At 61.6% G+C, this 20,537-nt stretch overlaps 1 protein-coding gene across 1 annotated transcript in view; it reads right to left on the reverse strand.

The window, feature by feature from the left end:
* Positions 1–20,063, reverse strand: part of LOC138068540 (uncharacterized) — a 52,176-nt gene extending 32,113 nt beyond the window's left edge. The window contains exon 1 of the mRNA XM_068956373.1: positions 20,052–20,063. Within this exon, the coding sequence (XP_068812474.1) occupies positions 20,052–20,063 (12 nt within the window). The remainder of the gene's footprint in view (positions 1–20,051) is intronic.
* Between the last annotated feature and the right edge of the window lie 474 nt (positions 20,064–20,537).

Genomic DNA, 20,537 nt, shown 5'->3' on the forward strand with positions numbered 1-20,537 from the left:
GCGTTTGCCTCTGGAAGGTCTTGCTCTGCCCCTTCTTGGAAAGACAACTCCTGGCTCAGGCGTGCTCTTAGCCCCACAGTGTCTCCAAGCATTCACATGCTTGCATCCATCGCGTGGAAGAGCAGAAAGAGCCGGCCCTTGCTCGGCCTCTGCCCGGTGGCTAAGACCTGCGGGTGCCAACTCCCTCATGGGGGTGCAAGCAGCTGGGCAGGGCCTGATGAGGGATCTTTGGGAACACAGCCTGACCCAAAGGCCCTGGCCCTGGCCCAGAGAACACGCTGGGCAGAGCCCCCCAAGACAGCAGCAGAGAGAAGGAAGAGACAGGCCCGGGAACCAGTGGCTGGGCTACAGCCTTCTTGCATCTCTCTGAGCAAATCTGCTGGCCCTCTGCAGGAGCGAGCCCTTCAGCTCTGACTGCTTTCACATCGCAGCTGCCTAAGGACACCTGGCAGCTTGCGCTCAAGGACAGGGCCCCACGAGAGAGCTGGGGAAGGGCGTTGGGCTGGCGCAAGGAGACATGCCAAGCAGCGGGCGGATGCACGCGTGGCCCAGAAGAGCCTCGCTCATGCCGCAAGGGCCTCCAGGGGCCCTGGGAAGGCCTGATTAGCGCCAGAGTCATCGACTTACCCCCAGCAGAGCTTCTAGCAGCTTTCCAGTGCCATCCATGCTGAGGAGGAAGTCGTCATAAAACCTCATTGTCACTTCCTTCTTCCGTACAGAAAGAATGCCAATGCCCTTGAAGACAAAGTCCACGTCCTGTCTTTTTGACATGGCCCAGAAGAACGCCATCGCGGTCTCATGTATGGAACACTGCACCGTTGTCAAAGGCATGCGGGCACACACGGAGAGATTCTTGTACTGCAGAGGGACTATTCTTACGTCACCTAGACCGCAGCAAAAGACGAACAACGTCACCTCGGCAGCAGGCTCCAAGAACAAGGGGACAAGACTTTCTGGCAAGACGCTGCTGCTACAGAGCAGGCTCTTGAATCCCCTGCTGCAGCGCCTAGGAGCGGTTTATGGAGTCCCTCCTGGGAAGAGGCCGAGCACTCTGCAAACTCACGGGCTCAGGGGGGCAGCAGTCATTTGGCCAGGGCAGGAAGCAAAAGAAGAAAACTAACCATCCCGAAGGAACCCTTGACCGGAGGGCAGGACAAGGCGGGCAGATGGGTGCAGGGCCCACGACAAAGGGCCCGGCGCCACGCCATTGTGCCCTCTGGCTAAGCCGATGCCACGTCGATAGATACAAGGGCGAAGCAAAGCGCAAGGACGGCACCGCAGCCCGTAAGGACCATTCGGCCCCTCTGGCCCTTGGTAGCCAGCAAAAGTCTCCCTGCGCTGCTGGGGCCAGCAGCCTATCCCTCCCACGCACCCCGCTGCAGGCGTATTACTAGCAAAGCACACCCGGGGGCCCCTCTGAGCACCTGCTCCTGGCTGGCCTGTCCAGCTCAAACAAGCCAAAGTTGCTCTCAGGCCACTTTGAGGCGTTCAGCCATGTCTTCAGAGCAGTTGGCCTGCCCCTCAAGCTTGGGGCAAGGGCAGGCAAAGGTTTTTAACCTGCCTTCTTACCAGGAATGTCTTCTTGAGCGCCCCTGGCCTGGTATTCCTGGGCAACAACCTCCGAAATACGAAACATGGGTCTCCGAACGATCGAAAGCTCCCCGTTCACGGAGCACTCGGAGTGCTTCAGAACATAGAACACCCCCACTCCTAGTATCTTGACACCCTGAGAACAGCAGCAAAGAGGGAGAGAAGGAACAAGCATCAGTAGCCTGGAGACACAAAAACTGTCCGATGGCTTGCCAGAGCGTGGGGGCTGCTGCTCTGCGCCCTGCCCACCCCTAGCATGCCGAGGGCAAGATGGGCCACTTGGGAAAGCTTTGGAGAGAAAGCACATACTCCAGACCTTTCTTTCCTCTTGCTCCTCTGCTCTCCTCAAAAATCTCTTTGCACAAGCAACAGCAGAGACAACATTCCTCCCCTCCATACAGGTGGGGGGAGGGGGTGGCAGGGAGGGGAGCAGGGGGCATTTCCAACAGTGGGCACCAAGTCCTTGGCACTCTGTGGCACAGGGATGTCAGGGCCAGGCAAACCACCAGCATTTCCGGAGGGGAGGAACAGGACACAAGACCCACCTTGTTCTCTGCCAAGCGCTCTAGAATGTATTCTGAGACGCTGTCCCAAATGCTAACAATCTCTGGAAAGCAAGGCAAAGAGGTATCATGCGCCAAGTCAGCAAGCTCACTACCTTTCAGCACCCCGCTCCCCAGGCAGGTGGCAAGTGCAGGTGAGATGAAACGTACCGCCACCCCAAGCCAAAACACGCAAGGCGCTCCCCAGGACGGCCCTTCCGGACCTCAGCCGCAAGGACACTGCAGGGACGCCTCCGCCCACTTCTAAGCAAGGCTCCTGTCCTTTCAGGTGGCCATGCCAAAGGGCGACCCACCCGCTCGGGAAACGGGGACTAGGTTCCCACAGCAGCGAGAAGACCGTGCAGTGCCTACCCACAGGAGTCACCCACGCTCAGGGCAGCCCCAGCTGCCTCCCCTGCAGGGACCATTTTCACCTCCATTCAACGCCTGCACACACACACGCTCTGCACGGCCACCCGAGCAGCCCCAGCCCTTTCAGCCAGCTGCCAGCTCAGGGCACGCAATCCCCACTGCGAGGCAACCCACGGCTTCTGCCTGCACGTGCCCTGGAAGGCACGGGCAGAGGAAGCTCCTCAGGACAACGAGCCAGCCGGCCCGGCTGCCAAACTCACCCCTGGGCTGCCAACGGTCGAGCGGCCTGCTCTCCCGTGCCACCCACTCGCCCTGTCCAGCCCTCCCCTACAGAGCCCAGCGCTTCCATTGCCTGTCTCGCGGCTCATACCGTCTACAGCCTTACCGTAACGGTTGAGATTCCTGAGCGTTGGAAACATGTCATGCCACAGTTTCGCCATCTTCGCGCCCCCTCGCGCTCAATGGGGCCCTGTAGCAGGAGGGTGACGAGGAAACTTCTCCTCCCAGGAGCCGCCTCCTCCTCCTCCTCTGCACTTCCCCAGGTAGGCTCCAGCGCTGTCGCGCGGCCTCCCTTCGCCCTCTCGGTGCGCTGCAAAGCAGCTCCTCCAGAGAAGAGCGGTGGCGAGAGCAGCCCCAGCACCTGCACGTGCCAAGGCCTCGCAGGGAAGTGTGGGCAGGGCTCGGGGGCCCCGTGGCGGGAGGGGAGCTGTGACTGTGATGCGGCATGTCCCACTGTGAGCCCAGCCCGTGTCACCAAGGGGCTCACAGGCACCCTTACCGTCCAAAGCATTTCTCTTGGGCCCACAGGAGGGGCAATTTCACAGCCCCAGAGCAGCCAGACCGCAAAGGGGTTTCAGCAGGTCTCCGCTCTGACCTCCTGCTGCAAGTGCGGCTGACCAGAGCAGACTTCCCAGGCCCGGGCGCCACTGAGGGGCCACTGGCTCCATGGATTCCCCCACCACCCCGGGCCCCTGGGCCAGTGCTCCACCACCCTTAGGCTACAGCGCTTTTCCCCGTCTCTCATGGCAATTGCCCCCACTGCCACTACTGCCATTGCCCATCCTCCCGGCCCCCCCCCACCCGGCACCTCTGGGAAGGCTCTGCCTCCACCCTCTCACCCCCCTCCCGTTAGGCCCCTGCCGCCTGATCCTCTTGCGCCTTCTCTTCTCCCGGCTCAACAGCCCCACGCCCTCAGCCTCTCCTCGCACTGCTGGGCTCCAGCTGCCCACCAGCTCCCAGCCCGCCCCACAACGAACGGCTCCTCCAGGGCCACGCTCCCTTCCTGGTGTCCCTGCCCCCCTGCAGCTCCCCCACGGGCCACAGTCCCCTCAGAGGCGCACCTCCTCTGGCATGAAGCGCCTCCTTCCAAAAGTACCTCTCCAGCCATGTCCCCAGCAACGGCTCCTTGCACGGCTCGCCTTCGCTTCCTTCTGCTTTTCTCCAGAAACACGCCTCTGCACCCTTCTCCTCACGAGTGCCCCTTCGTGTGGCCTCCTGTGGCTCCACGGAGGCCGCCCCCAGCTGCGGGATCTGCGGCCCTGCCGCCGCATGCCCCAGGCAGGGGCCGGGCCTCGGTGCCCCGCTCCTCCCTCCCTCCCTCCCTGCCTGCCTGCCTGCCTGCCTGCCTGCCCGCCCGCTGCCCCAGCGTTGGGGGAAAGCCTTGCCCGGGCCCTGGGCGGCGCTGCGGGCTCCCTGCTGTGCCCAGAGCCCCCGGCCCCGCACGGGCAGCCCCGAGCAGCACGCCCAGGTGGCACTGCTTGCTGCGCAGTAAAGACTGGTGCCAGGGACTGTCGGGGATGGGGGAGGCCCCGCTGCCCGCAGTGGCTGGTGCTGAGGGAAGGGCAGCGGGCAAGGAGCCGCAGGCAGCACTTGTTTGACCCATGCGTTGCCTCTGCTTGCAGGCCACACTGCCCAAGGCATTGGGACTTGAACGCGGCAGCCAGGCGAGGCAGGGCAGCTGCCGCTGAGGCAGCAGAGCCAAGCCCCAAGCCCCTCCGCTCGGTGAGGCTTGGGAAGGGCAGAGCTGGGAGAAGCTGGTGCCCCTCAAACCTCGTTCTCCCAGCAGAGCAGAGGGCACGTAAGGCAGCGCTTTCAGCCAGTGAAAATTGCTGGCTCATGCCTTCCTTTTTCAGAGGCCTGGTTTGCGCAAGGCCAGCGGTGCTGCCTGCCCACCGGTGCCCACCCAGGCTGCGGTCGGAGGAGACCTGCTCCTTGCATTGGTCCCGACCAGAGTTCGGCACCAGAAGACACAGCCCCTGAGGGGGCACCGCAGCACACAAGTGTGGCTTGGCATGCCTGGCTCACCAGCAGAAAGGGACCATGCAGACTAAGGTGGAGTCAATCAGCCAGAACGGAGCACAGAGCAACAATACAGTTGAAAACACAAAGCCTAGCTAAGTGTGTGTGAGGTTCCCCGTGGGGAGCCCCGTGATGCTTCTGGGGAGGCCTTGGGCAGGGAGGTGCCTCCTGCCGAGGCCCCCGGCAGCTGGGATGCCGGCTGCAGGGCTTTCGGCAGCTCCAGCTTCCCTCTTCCTGCCCTGCCAGGGGTGAAGGCCAGGCTGCCTGCAGGGATGGGCTACTGCCGCCCCCAGGCCTCCTGAGGAGGGGCAGTGCAGCCCCAAAACCACCTTGCAAAGCCGGCAGCCCTGGGCGTGGGCTGAGGTGGGTGCCAGGGTGCACGCTGGAGCGCAGACTCTGGGATCCACAGGCCTCCAAGGCCAGGGCCTGCAGGGCCAGGGCAGGGATGACGAGGCTGTGGGGCTCTGACCCTGCAAGAGAGACCGCAGGAACACCTTGTGCTGGCCCTGGGCTGAGAGCAGAGGGGAGCAGGAGGCTTCGTGGCCTCCACGCCCCAAACCAACAGCAAATTTGTGCCCAAAAGCTCTCAGAGGAGGCTTCAGTCCCGGTCAGCTGCCCGTGTCCTGCACTGATTTCGTATGCTCAAACCTTGTGATGGGCAGAAGGCAACATGCTTGTACCCCAAGGCAGCCCCCTTTAGTGGCCAAGCCAAGGACCTGCTCTTAGCATCACTGCAGGAGTAACCGTCTAATTAAAGGCTTGCAATTAGCCCACCTCCAATTAGTGCACAGCAACTCAAAGGGTCTTCTTAAAGGACAAGTCTCCTTAATGCAACCTAAATGGTCCTACGTTCCCTGTGCAGGGGCGACCCTTCTAAATCCCCCACCGCCAAGGCTGCGGCGCGCATGGGCATGGGCATTGGCTTCAGGGTCCCAGCTCCTTCCTCAGTGGGAGGCGGCTGCTGCTGGTGGCTTCCTCCATCGCATAGTTGGGCTGACACTATTAAGCCTGCTCCTAATAGGCTCTCTTAAGGCTAATAATGTGGCATAAATAGCCAACAAATGCTAGAAGGAGTCACCAAAACTAAAGCAGCACTTTAAAATGCAACTCCTACATTTAGCATCGAGGAAATAAGCCCCTCCACCTTACTCCCAATTTGACACTCTCGGGAGAGTGCTTTAGGGGATGCTAATGCGTGTTTTGCCCTTCCTTGCTCCAACACGGGTCAGGCTCAGCACAGTGGAGAGGGAAAGACTCTGGCGGGGCGGAGGGGGTGGGGTGCGAGCTTTGTGCTCGCCCAGGGCCCTGCACTGGCCCCCTCCTCTGTCCTGCCCCTGAACATCCCAGACTCCGTTGGCTACAGTCGCCTGCTCCTTGCCAGGCCTTTGTGTTGACTCTGATGAGCCTTTGGGCGTTTCATGTCACTCTAGGAGCTGGAAGAGAGCCTGCCTCATGACACGGGGTTGCAAGGAGAGCCACTGGCCGTGGAAGAGGACTGCTTGCCTGGCCTCGCTCAGGAGTCCCATCCTGCCCACCCCGGGCATCTCCCTCTTTCCTGCCCGCTGACACGGTCTTTCTCCGGAGGGAAGCAGTGAGGCTACATCTCCGCACAGTGCTGGGTGGCCTGGGGAAGGCCGGGCACATGCCAAGCGGGGAGCTGGACACAGGTCTCCACCGAGTGCTGTCGGGGGGCTGGCACCGGTGCCTGGGGCACGTGTGCTCCAGGCACTTCCCAAATAAGCTCCACTGGTGCGGCCTCCTCTTCACCTGGATGTTGAGTTCCAGGGCCTCCTGCCACGCCTCCTCCAGCAGGAACAGGGCCTGCGCAGGCGTACTGCTTTCCTGCCCTTCAGCCTGCTCCTGGTGGGGAATGCAGGTGTGCGGGCATGTCCGGGTGTCCTGCCTCATTTCAGCAGGGTCACTTGCTCCTGCTGGTTCCTTCTGTGGCCCCACCTGGCCTCACAGAGCCCCACATCCTGCCCGTCAACCCCAAGGGGGACGCAAGGCCCTCAGCTCACCCAAGAGAGAACCCCCAACCTCCCTCTGCTCGTCCACCCACCCGCCTCAGCATATAGCACGGCCCAAGGCCCATCCCTGGGCCCTGGCACTGTCACGGTCCCTCTCCTGACCACAGGACCCACTGGTGCTGGTGAGTGCCCAAGCAGTTAGGCCGCTGTCTTTTCTCCCATGGCCAGTGACTTGCAGGGCTGTGCAGGACCCAGGAGTCCTGCTGGCCTGTCCCTCCATAACGTACCAGGGGCAGGGAGTCGCAGAGCTGCACCTCGGAGGTGCTCTGGGGCCTAGCAAGTGCAGGGGACCGGAGGGGGCCTGGGAGCATGCCTGGGGCCACTGGCACATCAGGACAGGGCAGGAGCCCAGGAGGGAGAATCCAAGCACACGGGTAGCAGGCCCGGCCGGCCCTGCCGAGCTCCACTGGGTTGAAGAGCGGCCCAGCAGGGGCTGTGCAGGGCAGGGAAATGGGGACTGCTCCCCAGCCTCACAGCCCCAGCCTGCGGGGCTGAGGGGCTGCCCTGGCCCACAGGGCCCTGGCACACGCGTTTGCACATGGGAAGGGAGGCATCTGCACCTCCAGGCAGCAGTCAGCGGCTGGCAGGGTAGGGAGACTACGGGCCCTGCGGCAGATGAGCAGAGCCTGTGGGAGCACAAGGAGCAGCCGAGGGCTGACGGAGGCCCAGGGACAAGCACGGCTCATCCCAGCTTTGCCTGCCTGGAGAGCCCTGCAGCTGCAGCAAAAAGCCAGGCATCTGCGCTCCCAGGTGGCCGGCCGCACCGCTCCACCCCACAGCAACTCCCTCCTTTGCCCTTCACCCTTCCCCATGCAACCCTGAGAAGGGCTCCAGCGTCCCTGCACACCAGCCCTCAGAGCACCCCTGGGGCTGTGGGCACGTCAGGTGCAGCTGTGTCCTGGCCACCATGGTGTGCACCGTGCAGTGTCTCTGTGCGTGTGGAGAGCGCGGGCGCGTGTGCGGATGCGTGTGCAGCGTCAATGGTGTGCCGGGCTGGCGCACGTGCACTGTGCAGGTGCAGGCCTGGCTGTGCGGGAGGGTCTTGGTGAGTGAGAGGTGTGAGCTGTGTGCGTAGCCGTCCTGTGGAGGGTAATGAAGGAAGGGGCATGTGTCTGTGCGTGTGTCTGTGCGCTGTGCTGAGAACGGGTTAGGCGGTGGTGTGCATGCACGTGCACTCTGTGGCGCGCGTGCCTGCATGCTGCAGCCCGTGTGTGGGCGATATTCTGTTCAGGCTCTACAAAATAACTGGAGGAGCACATGGGTTTGTACAGCTCTTCCTTTCATCTTTCAGGAGCACGCTTCCAGACTTCGCCGCAATAGTCACGTTTCCTCTGCACCACCAGCAAGTCCTGGTCCCTTTCCCTTTGAGCCTGGAGAGTCATCCGCTGCCCAGGGCTAGGGCATGGAAAAGGAACCGTTTGGTTTCAGGCACAGGCAGAAGGGCACGGAAATGCTGCAGGCCTAGCGCAGGGCACATCTTCTGGCCTCTGCCTCTGCTGGCATTCCTATGCTTTCTCGGATGGGCGAGGGGCCCCCTGGGGTGCGAGGCAAGGACATGACCACATGACTACCACGGGCAGGTAATCAGCCTGCACAGGAGTCAGGCGCGGGATGAGACTTTGGCCCAAACTGGCATCAAAGCACAGGGCAAGGCCTCCACGTGTGGAGACTTGGGGAGGCAAGGACGGAGCGTGCCTTTGGAAAAGGGAGAGCCAAAGCGTCGCTCCAGGAATCCTGTCACCTTGGGTAGCCCCCGTGTTCTGGTCCCACCTGGGAATCCTACCCCTGAGAGCCCAACACCTGCCCCTGGGCTGGAAGGCTGCCTGCTCCCAGGCCACCGCCTCCAAAGCCTGTTGCTCTCCCTCGACGGGTGCCAGCAAAAGACCCCCCCCCTCCCCTCCTCTGGGCTGCTCCTGGGTGTGGAAGGAAGGCCAGTGCAGGGGAAGGCAAAACAGCACCCCCAGCTGGAGAAATTTACCAGAGGAAGCGCTTCTCTTGGGAATTCCTCTGCCGATTCAGCTCTACCCTCTGCTTCCACTCTTCCCGACGCGCTTGGTAAGTCTCCAAGACTTGCAGGGTGTGGCTTGCTCGTACAGAAAGCTGCCTGCAAGAGCAGGGAAAAAGTTCCCTCTCCCCTTCTGGCTGAGGCCCTCCTGCCTCTCCCCTCCACCAGCCCCTGCACACCCGCTCCCGCTGGCGGTGCCCGCAGCCTTCAACTTGCCCCATGCAGCTTGGGGCTGCCTGGCATCGGGGCCTTGCCCAAGGCATTGCCACGTCAACAGAAATCAGGGGACACCATACCCAGCCCCATGGCTCAGGAACTGCGCTTCCTCACACCTCGGACAGGTGCTGCCACTGCACCTTTCCAGGCCGGGGCTGGGGCCGGGGCCCGGGCCCGGGCACACTTACTCTTTGTGCAGCCGCGGCAGTCTCTCGGGCTTCCTCTTCTCTGCTCGGGGCACGAAGGCAGCAGTGCTCGCCTCTTTCCCAAGCGGGGGCCCTGGTGAGGCTGGCCGAACCTCCGGCAGTGGTTCAGCATGCCGCCAAGCCTGCGTTGGCGCCAGAGGACAACTCTGAAGCTGCTTCTCACCTCCCTCACGTGCTCTCAACTCTCAGCACGGGGAGAAGCCAGCCACTACAGGGCCTGTGCGTCCCCCCAGCACACTTGTGTCTGCTTTGCCCTCAGAAAGCCCCATGAGGAGCACAGCGCCAGGCAGGGACCCTGCACTCGTAGCCTGGCCACGCTTCACCACACTTCCCTGCTGGCCCCTCTGCTTACCTGTGCTGCCTTGTGCTGATGCCCGCAAGCAGGAATTGCAGTTCGAGGTCTGCCTTGAGCAGGTCCTTCCTGCTTGCCGTCCTCTTCCGCCTTAGAGGAGCTCTCCCGAATTGTCTGCAGCCGGCTAAAAACACACAAGCCGCGTGAGGTGATAGGAGTTCCGGGTGAGGCTGTTCTGCATCTTGCGCTCACAAGCGGCTCGGGGCCAGCCTCTGCAGCACAAGGCAGTTCTGCTGGAGCATTTGGTGTAGCTGAGTCCTTGCGTTCATGTCAACAGTGAGGAAAGAAAGCCTTGAGCTGCAGCACTGGCAGCGGGCCCAGGAGGCCCTAAGGAAAGCTCGGGATGCCCAGGTGTGGGCCCTCTCTGGGTGGCACAAGGGGAAAACCAATGCCGTTTGCAGCACCCAGAGCCTGCAGAGACCACTAGCCACCTCCTGCCAAAGGCACTGAAGTCAGGGACGTGCTCAGAAAGACTCTGTTTTGGGGTGAAACGGGACTATTAGTGGGGGAGCCACTGTCGGGGAAGGAGGAAGTGTACTAGGCACACAAGCAAGCCCGGCATGTAGTTCTCTCTGGTATGTAGTTCTCTCTGGCACTCCTCCTGTGCCAGACAACCGCCACACCCCTGCCCCTGCCACCCCAGCCCAACAACCTTCGGAAGAAATTCACAGGCATTACATCCAACCTAAAAAGCAGGGAAAACAGACCCTACTCTCTGCTGCTGGGGCAGGGGCTTCTGACTTTCACATTCCTCTGAGAAGTGCTCTCATTCCCACTGCAACCAAAGGAGGGCCCTTCACATCCATAGGGGAGCAGAAAAACACCCGCCACTGCTGCAGTACTTCTTGCATCAACGCCAGTCCCTGGGACACCACTTGACAACCTCACAGACTTCATACCCACAGAGCGTACAGAAACAGAAACAGCTCCCTCCCTCCCAGAAGCCCAAAAGCACACGGCCACCCGCATGCTTTGCTCCAAGAGCCTCACCTGGCAGCTGGCTTGTTTCCCCTGCTTTCCCATGCCTTTCCTCCCTTCCAGCTGGCCCCAGAGAACGGGGGTGGAGAAAGCCTTTCTCGAGACAGGAGGCGCCCACCACAAGCACTGCCTGGAAGTAGCAAGGCAGAGGAGGCTCCTCAGCAAGCATCGTTCTTTGTCACCATTTGAACAAGAAGGACAGGCAGCTGTGCTCCAGCATCGGACCAAAGAGCCCAATTCCCTTGGAGCTTTGCTCCCAAGCAGGTCTTAGGCCCTTGCTGGCGCACGATCGCGTCCAGCCTTTCCTTTCTGCAGGGCAGTCTTCTGCCCTAGAGTTCTGTGCTGCTTCTACTGCTTTCTCTAGCCCTTAGGCTTCAAAAAGGGGACATGGCTGGCAGGTCCTGGGGACCTCATGCTACTCTCTCCTTTGGCGTGGCTGCAGGCTGGAGGGCAGAGTGTCACACGAGAAGGGGAACAGATTCCTGCCCATCTCTAAGGCGCTCACATGCACAGACTTGCAAGCTAGAGCAGGGCCCCGAGTGCCAGGGCAAAGTGCCCCTCAGCAGTGGCAGCTGCAGTTGGAGCTGCACAACTGCCCCGAGAGCCCCTTCCAGGAGGAGTGCCCCCAGATCTGTCGTGATGAGCAAAGAGAGGCACAGGAGAAGCAGGCCACTAGGCCCGGCACGGCATGTTAAGCTTGCCTCCAGCCCCTCCGCTGCACAGGACAAAAGGAAAACAAACACACCTCTCTCACCAGCCAGCTGGCACTTTACCTTTTCCCTCAGTCTGCTTGTTCTGCTCCCTGTCTTTTGCCGGCCCGCCTTTGGCAGCCTCCCGACACCCTCCGGAGGAAGATGCTGGTCGCACAGGCACAGGCGTGATGACCTCACCCTCACTCCTGGAAACAAGAAAGGGACGAGAGAGACGCTGACAGCAGAGCCTTGCAGAAACCTCCTCTACATGCTTGCCCTCCATCTAGAAAGAGAAAGTCACCAAAAGACTTGTTGGCCGCCCTTCACGTTGCAGTCGGACAGAGTCTACGCAAGAAACAACCCCTTCAAAGAGCTCCAAGAGCACAAGGTCACCCTCAGCCTTTTCTCCAAGAGCCTCACCTGGCAGGCAACTTCCTTCCTTTGCTTTTCCACTCCTCCTGCTTTCTCCCCCCAGCACCAGGTGACGCAGGTGGCAAAGGCCTTTCTTGAGCAAGCAGGCACGCAGCAGGAGCACTCCCTGCAGGCAGGAAAGGAGAAGGCTCTGCAGAAAGCGTCTTTGGGAGCACTTGGTCCAGAAGGACAGGCAGATCTGCTCCAGCACCGCATCAAACAGCCTGATCCCCCGGGAGCCGCGCTCTCTAAGAGCTCTTGCTCCCTAGCACGTCCTTGGCACACCTTAGCAGCCTCTTAGCAGTCCACCTTAGCAGCCTCTTAGCAGTCCTCTCCAGGCAATCTTGCTCCCCACCTTCACACGCCCGGCATCCGCCAGAGAGGCAGACCCCCTCCAGCACTGACACCTCGGGCCCAAATGTCCTAAAGCGAAAGAGGAGCTTGCGCTGGCCACCAGGGCGCAGCATCCCGGGGCAAAACTCTCCCAGGCAGCACATCCTGACCAGGGCTCCAACCACCTACCTACTGCCGAGGACCAACGGAACAAACACGCGCACACACACAAACACACGCCCGCCTGCACACCCTCCTCTCGCTCGCCAGTCACCTGTGGCCTGACCTTTTCCGTCCGCCCGCTCTTCCTCTTTCGGGCGTGTCCGGGATCCCTTGCAGGAAGACGCCACTTGCTGCTTCTCACGGGGAAGCTTCAACTCAAATCTGGAAATGACAAGACGCCACGGTGAAGAGAAGGCACCACTTCCCCTTTGCCTCCTGCCGGCCTTGTACTCAGAAAGAAGGCCTTTCGGGGCACGTGGGGCCCTCCAGGCTCACCCAAGACATGCTTAGGTCACAAACACAGGCCCTGTATGGATCGGGTGCCTTCCACACGATGCCTTTCCTCGGCCAGCCACACACAGCACATTCGGGAACCTTGGCTTTTGGAAGCCTCACCCACGAGAAAGAGACCAGTCACAGGAAAATGTGGCCCCCATTCCTCTCTAGGCCTAAGATTGGTTAGCAGTGCCAAACACCGCCACTATTGCCTGTTCCACCCTGGGGAGACCCCCAGAGTCCCAAGTACTTGCAGACAGCAAGCTAGGAAAGAGTTGCTCCGCAGCAAGTCCTTCCTGAGGAGACAAGCTCCAGCAGGACGCTGCTACCAAGCACGAGCTGAGAAGCAAACGTACCGTGGCAACATGAAGACGCTTCTGGGACCCATGCGGAAAGTCGCGCTCCTTCTTCCTTTTACCACCAGGTGTCTCGTCCCTGGCGTCTGAAACAGACACCGAGGTACGTGAGAGCATGCCAGCGCCATTACTGCCTTGCTCCTAAAGGCAGCAAATCTTTCTTGGGCTCAGGGAAGATGCTGCCCCTGGGACACCCTGAAACAAAGCTGTCTTTCCAAATACTAGCCCTCAACGAGGAAAGCAGAAGATGCCCAGCTCAGAGTGCAGAAGGAGGAACACCGTTGCCAGGCGCTTTGCAAGGGCGAGACTCAAGACGGTCAAGGAGGACGCTCCTTCTCTCTGCCTGCAGACATCAGGCACAGGAGAAGGCGTGTGGTTCGCCAGGGTTTCTGCAGGCTGGCGTTTGCCTCTGGAAGGTCTTGCTCTGCCCCTTCTTGGAAAGACAACTCCTGGCTCAGGCGTGCTCTTAGCCCCACAGTGTCTCCAAGCATTCACATGCTTGCATCCATCGCGTGGAAGAGCAGAAAGAGCCGGCCCTTGCTCGGCCTCTGCCCGGTGGCTAAGACCTGCGGGTGCCAACTCCCTCATGGGGGTGCAAGCAGCTGGGCAGGGCCTGATGAGGGATCTTTGGGAACACAGCCTGACCCAAAGGCCCTGGCCCTGGCCCAGAGAACACGCTGGGCAGAGCCCCCCAAGACAGCAGCAGAGAGAAGGAAGAGACAGGCCCGGGAACCAGTGGCTGGGCTACAGCCTTCTTGCATCTCTCTGAGCAAATCTGCTGGCCCTCTGCAGGAGCGAGCCCTTCAGCTCTGACTGCTTTCACATCGCAGCTGCCTAAGGACACCTGGCAGCTTGCGCTCAAGGACAGGGCCCCACGAGAGAGCTGGGGAAGGGCGTTGGGCTGGCGCAAGGAGACATGCCAAGCAGCGGGCGGATGCACGCGTGGCCCAGAAGAGCCTCGCTCATGCCGCAAGGGCCTCCAGGGGCCCTGGGAAGGCCTGATTAGCGCCAGAGTCATCGACTTACCCCCAGCAGAGCTTCTAGCAGCTTTCCAGTGCCATCCATGCTGAGGAGGAAGTCGTCATAAAACCTCATTGTCACTTCCTTCTTCCGTACAGAAAGAATGCCAATGCCCTTGAAGACAAAGTCCACGTCCTGTCTTTTTGACATGGCCCAGAAGAACGCCATCGCGGTCTCATGTATGGAACACTGCACCGTTGTCAAAGGCATGCGGGCACACACGGAGAGATTCTTGTACTGCAGAGGGACTATTCTTACGTCACCTAGACCGCAGCAAAAGACGAACAACGTCACCTCGGCAGCAGGCTCCAAGAACAAGGGGACAAGACTTTCTGGCAAGACGCTGCTGCTACAGAGCAGGCTCTTGAATCCCCTGCTGCAGCGCCTAGGAGCGGTTTATGGAGTCCCTCCTGGGAAGAGGCCGAGCACTCTGCAAACTCACGGGCTCAGGGGGGCAGCAGTCATTTGGCCAGGGCAGGAAGCAAAAGAAGAAAACTAACCATCCCGAAGGAACCCTTGACCGGAGGGCAGGACAAGGCGGGCAGATGGGTGCAGGGCCCACAACAAAGGGCCCGGCGCCACGCCATTGTGCCCTCTGGCTAAGCCGATGCCACGTCGATAGATACAAGGGCGAAGCAAAGCGCAAGGACGGCACCGCAGCCCGTAAGGACCATTCGGCCCCTCTGGCCCTTGGTAGCCAGCAAAAGTCTCCCTGCGCTGCTGGGGCCAGCAGCCTATCCCTCCCACGCACCCCGCTGCAGGCGTATTACTAGCAAAGCACACCCGGGGGCCCCTCTGAGCACCTGCTCCTGGCTGGCCTGTCCAGCTCAAACAAGCCAAAGTTGCTCTCAGGCCACTTTGAGGCGTTCAGCCATGTCTTCAGAGCAGTTGGCCTGCCCCTCAAGCTTGGGGCAAGGGCAGGCAAAGGTTTTTAACCTGCCTTCTTACCAGGAATGTCTTCTTGAGCGCCCCTGGCCTGGTATTCCTGGGCAACAACCTCCGAAATACGAAACATGGGTCTCCGAACGATCGAAAGCTCCCCGTTCACGGAGCACTCGGAGTGCTGAAGAACATAGAACACCCCCACTCCTAGTATCTTGACACCCTGAGAACAGCAGCAAAGAGGGAGAGAAGGAACAAGCATCAGTAGCCTGGAGACACAAAAACTGTCCGATGGCTTGCCAGAGCGTGGGGGCTGCTGCTCTGCGCCCTGCCCACCCCTAGCATGCCGAGGGCAAGATGGGCCACTTGGGAAAGCTTTGGAGAGAAAGCACATACTCCAGACCTTTCTTTCCTCTTGCTCCTCTGCTCTCCTCAAAAATCTCTTTGCACAAGCAACAGCAGAGACAACATTCCTCCCCTCCATACAGGTGGGGGGAGGGGGTGGCAGGGAGGGGAGCAGGGGGCATTTCCAACAGTGGGCACCAAGTCCTTGGCACTCTGTGGCACAGGGATGTCAGGGCCAGGCAAACCACCAGCATTTCCGGAGGGGAGGAACAGGACACAAGACCCACCTTGTTCTCTGCCAAGCGCTCTAGAATGTATTCTGAGACGCTGTCCCAAATGCTAACAATCTCTGGAAAGCAAGGCAAAGAGGTATCATGCGCCAAGTCAGCAAGCTCACTACCTTTCAGCACCCCGCTCCCCAGGCAGGTGGCAAGTGCAGGTGAGATGAAACGTACCGCCACCCCAAGCCAAAACATGCAAGGCGCTCCCCAGGACGGCCCTTCCGGACCTCAGCCGCAAGGACACTGCAGGGACGCCTCCGCCCACTTCTAAGCAAGGCTCCTGTCCTTTCAGGTGGCCATGCCAAAGGGCGACCCACCCGCTCGGGAAACGGGGACTAGGTTCCCACAGCAGCGAGAAGACCGTGCAGTGCCTACCCACAGGAGTCACCCACGCTCAGGGCAGCCCCAGCTGCCTCCCCTGCAGGGACCATTTTCACCTCCATTCAACGCCTGCACACACACACGCTCTGCACGGCCACCCGAGCAGCCCCAGCCCTTTCAGCCAGCTGCCAGCTCAGGGCACGCAATCCCCACTGCGAGGCAACCCACGGCTTCTGCCTGCACGTGCCCTGGAAGGCACGGGCAGAGGAAGCTCCTCAGGACAACGAGCCAGCCGGCCCGGCTGCCAAACTCACCCCTGGGCTGCCAACGGTCGAGCGGCCTGCTCTCCCGTGCCACCCACTCGCCCTGTCCAGCCCTCCCCTACAGAGTCCAGCGCTTCCACTGCCTGTCTCGCAGCTCATACCGTCTACAGCCTTACCGTAACGGTTGAGATTCCTGAGCGTTGGAAACATGTCATGCCACAGTTTTGCCATCTTCGCGCCCCCTCGCGCTCAATGGGGCCCTGTAGCAGGAGGGTGCCGAGGAAACTTCTCCTCCCAGGAGCCGCCTCCTCCTCCTCCTCTGCACTTCCCCAGGTAGGCTCCAGCGCTGTCGCGCGGCCTCCCTTCGCCCTCTCGGTGCGCTGCAAAGCAGCTCCTCCAGAGAAGAGCGGTGGCGAGAGCAGCCCCAGCACCTGCACGTGCCAAGGCCTCGCAGGGAAGTGTGGGCAGGGCTCGGGGGCCCCGTGGCGGGAGGGGAGCTGTGACTGTGATGCGGCATGTCCCACTGTGAGCCCAGCCCGTGTCACCAAGGGGCTCACAGGCACCCTTACCGTCCAAAGCATTTCTCTTGGGCCCACAGGAGGGGCAATTTCACAGCCCCAGAGCAGCCAGACCGCAAAGGGGTTTCAGCAGGTCTCCGCTCTGACCTCCTGCTGCAAGTGCGGCTGACCAGAGCAGACTTCCCAGGCCCGGGCGCCACTGAGGGGCCACTGGCTCCATGGATTCCCCCACCACCCCGGGCCCCTGGGCCAGTGCTCCACCACCCTTAGGCTACAGCGCTTTTCCCCGTCTCTCATGGCAATTGCCCCCACTGCCACTACTGCCATTGCCCATCCTCCCGGCCCCCCCCCCCACCCGGCACCTCTGGGAAGGCTCTGCCTCCACCCTCTCACCCCCCCTCCCGTTAGGCCCCTGCCGCCTGATCCTCTTGCGCCTTCTCTTCTCCCGGCTCAACAGCCCCACGCCCTCAGCCTCTCCTCGCACTGCTGGGCTCCAGCTGCCCACCAGCTCCCAGCCCGCCCCACAACGAACGGCTCCTCCAGGGCCACGCTCCCTTCCTGGTGTCCCTGCCCCCCTGCAGCTCCCCCACGGGCCACAGTCCCCTCAGAGGCGCACCTCCTCTGGCATGAAGCGCCTCCTTCCAAAAGTACCTCTCCAGCCATGTCCCCAGCAACGGCTCCTTGCACGGCTCGCCTTCGCTTCCTTCTGCTTTTCTCCAGAAACACGCCTCTGCACCCTTCTCCTCACGAGTGCCCCTTCGTGTGGCCTCCTGTGGCTCCACGGAGGCCGCCCCCAGCTGCGGGATCTGCGGCCCTGCCGCCGCATGCCCCAGGCAGGGGCCGGGCCTCGGTGCCCCGCTCCTCCCTCCCTCCCTCCCTCCCTCCCTGCCTGCCTGCCTGCCTGCCTGCCCGCCCGCTGCCCCAGCGTTGGGGGAAAGCCTTGCCCGGGCCCTGGGTGGCGCTGCGGGCTCCCTGCTGTGCCCAGAGCCCCCGGCCCCGCACGGGCAGCCCCAAGCAGCACGCCCAGGTGGCACTGCTTGCTGCGCAGTAAGGACTGGTGCCAGGGACTGTCGGGGATGGGGGAGGCCCCGCTGCCCGCAGTGGCTGGTGCTGAGGGAAGGGCAGCGGGCAAGGAGCCGCAGGCAGCACTTGTTTGACCCATGCGTTGCCTCTGCTTGCAGGCCACACTGCCCAAGGCATTGGGACTTGAACGCGGCAGCCAGGCGAGGCAGGGCAGCTGCCGCTGAGGCAGCAGAGCCAAGCCCCAAGCCCCTCCGCTCGGTGAGGCTTGGGAAGGGCAGAGCTGGGAGAAGCTGGTGCCCCTCAAACCTCGTTCTCCCAGCAGAGCAGAGGGCACGTAAGGCAGCGCTTTCAGCCAGTGAAAATTGCTGGCTCATGCCTTCCTTTTTCAGAGGCCTGGTTTGCGCAAGGCCAGCGGTGCTGCCTGCCCACCAGTGCCCACCCAGGCTGCGGTCGGAGGAGACCTGCTCCTTGCATTGGTCCCGACCAGAGTTCGGCACCAGAAGACACAGCCCCTGAGGGGGCACCGCAGCACACAAGTGTGGCTTGGCATGCCTGGCTCACCAGCAGAAAGGGACCATGCAGACTAAGGTGGAGTCAATCAGCCAGAACGGAGCACAGAGCAACAATACAGTTGAAAACACAAAGCCTAGCTAAGTGTGTGTGAGGTTCCCCGTGGGGAGCCCCGTGATGCTTCTGGGGAGGCCTTGGGCAGGGAGGTGCCTCCTGCCGAGGCCCCCGGCAGCTGGGATGCCGGCTGCAGGGCTTTCGGCAGCTCCAGCTTCCCTCTTCCTGCCCTGCCAGGGGTGAAGGCCAGGCTGCCTGCAGGGATGGGCTACTGCCGCCCCCAGGCCTCCTGAGGAGGGGCAGTGCAGCCCCAAAACCACCTTGCAAAGCCGGCAGCCCTGGGCGTGGGCTGAGGTGGGTGCCAGGGTGCACGCTGGAGCGCAGACTCTGGGATCCACAGGCCTCCAAGGCCAGGGCCTGCAGGGCCAGGGCAGGGATGACGAGGCTCTGGGGCTCTGACCCTGCAAGAGAGACCGCAGGAACACCTTGTGCTGGCCCTGGGCTGAGAGCAGAGGGGAGCAGGAGGCTTCATGGCCTCCACGCCCCAAACCAACAGCAAATTTGTGCCCAAAAGCTCTCAGAGGAGGCTTCAGTCCCGGTCAGCTGCCCGTGTCCTGCACTGATTTCGTATGCTCAAACCTTGTGATGGGCAGAAGGCAACATGCTTGTACCCCAAGGCAGCCCCCTTTAGTGGCCAAGCCAAGGACCTGCTCTTAGCATCACTGCAGGAGTAACCGTCTAATTAAAGGCTTGCAATTAGCCCACCTCCAATTAGTGCACAGCAACTCAAACAAAGGGTCTTCTTAAAGGACAAGTCTCCTTAATGCAACCTAAATGGTCCTACGTTCCCTGTGCAGGGGCGACCCTTCTAAATCCCCCACCGCCAAGGCTGCGGCGCGCATGGGCATGGGCATTGGCTTCAGGGTCCCAGCTCCTTCCTCAGTGGGAGGCGGCTGCTGCTGGTGGCTTCCTCCATCGCATAGTTGGGCTGACACTATTAAGCCTGCTCCTAATAGGCTCTCTTAAGGCTAATAATGTGGCATAAATAGCCAACAAATGCTAGAAGGAGTCACCAAAACTAAAGCAGCACTTTAAAATGCAACTCCTACATTTAGCATCGAGGAAATAAGCCCCTCCACCTTACTCCCAATTTGACACTCTCGGGAGAGTGCTTTAGGGGATGCTAATGCGTGTTTTGCCCTTCCTTGCTCCAACATGGGTCAGGCTCAGCACAGTGGAGAGGGAAAGACTCTGGCGGGGCGGAGGGGGTGGGGTGCGAGCTTTGTGCTCGCCCAGGGCCCTGCACTGGCCCCCTCCTCTGTCCTGCCCCTGAACATCCCAGACTCCGTTGGCTACAGTCGCCTGCTCCTTGCCAGGCCTTTGTGTTGACTCTGATGAGCCTTTGGGCGTTTCATGTCACTCTAGGAGCTGGAAGAGAGCCTGCCTCATGACACGGGGTTGCAAGGAGAGCCACTGGCCGTGGAAGAGGACTGCTTGCCTGGCCTCGCTCAGGAGTCCCATCCTGCCCACCCCGGGCATCTCTCTCTTTCCTGCCCGCTGACACGGTCTTTCTCCGGAGGGAAGCAGTGAGGCTACATCTCCGCACAGTGCTGGGTGGCCTGGGGAAGGCCGGGCACATGCCAAGCGGGGAGCTGGACACAGGTCTCCACCGAGTGCTGTCGGGGGGCTGGCACCGGTGCCTGGGGCACGTGTGCTCCAGGCACTTCCCAAATAAGCTCCACTGGTGCGGCCTCCTCTTCACCTGGATGTTGAGTTCCAGGGCCTCCTGCCACGCCTCCTCCAGCAGGAACAGGGCCTGCGCAGGCGTACTGCTTTCCTGCCCTTCAGCCTGCTCCTGGTGGGGAATGCAGGTGTGCGGGCATGTCCGGGTGTCCTGCCTCATTTCAGCAGGGTCACTTGCTCCTGCTGGTTCCTTTTGTGGCCCCACCTGGCCTCACAGAGCCCCACATCCTGCCTGTCAACCCCAAGGGAGACGCAAGGCCCTCAGCTCACCCAAGAGAGAACCCCCAACCTCCCTCTGCTCGTCCACCCACCCGCCTCAGCATATAGCACGGCCCAAGGCCCATCCCTGGGCCCTGGCACTGTCACGGTCCCTCTCCTGACCACAGGACCCACTGGCGCTGGTGAGTGCCCAAGCAGTTAGGCCGCTGTCTTTTCTCCCATGGCCAGTGACTTGCAGGGCTGTGCAGGACCCAGGAGTCCTGCTGGCCTGTCCCTCCATAACGTACCAGGGGCAGGGAGTCGCAGAGCTGCACCTCGGAGGTGCTCTGGGGCCTAGCAAGTGCAGGGGACCGGAGGGGGCCTGGGAGCATGCCTGGGGCCACTGGCACATCAGGACAGGGCAGGAGCCCAGGAGGGAGAATCCAAGCACACGGGTAGCAGGCCCGGCCGGCCCTGCCGAGCTCCACTGGGTTGAAGAGCGG

The sequence above is a fragment of the Struthio camelus genome, chromosome 10, assembly GCF_040807025.1.
Source record: "Struthio camelus isolate bStrCam1 chromosome 10, bStrCam1.hap1, whole genome shotgun sequence".
In the NCBI taxonomy this organism is placed as follows: Eukaryota; Metazoa; Chordata; class Aves; order Struthioniformes; family Struthionidae; genus Struthio; species Struthio camelus.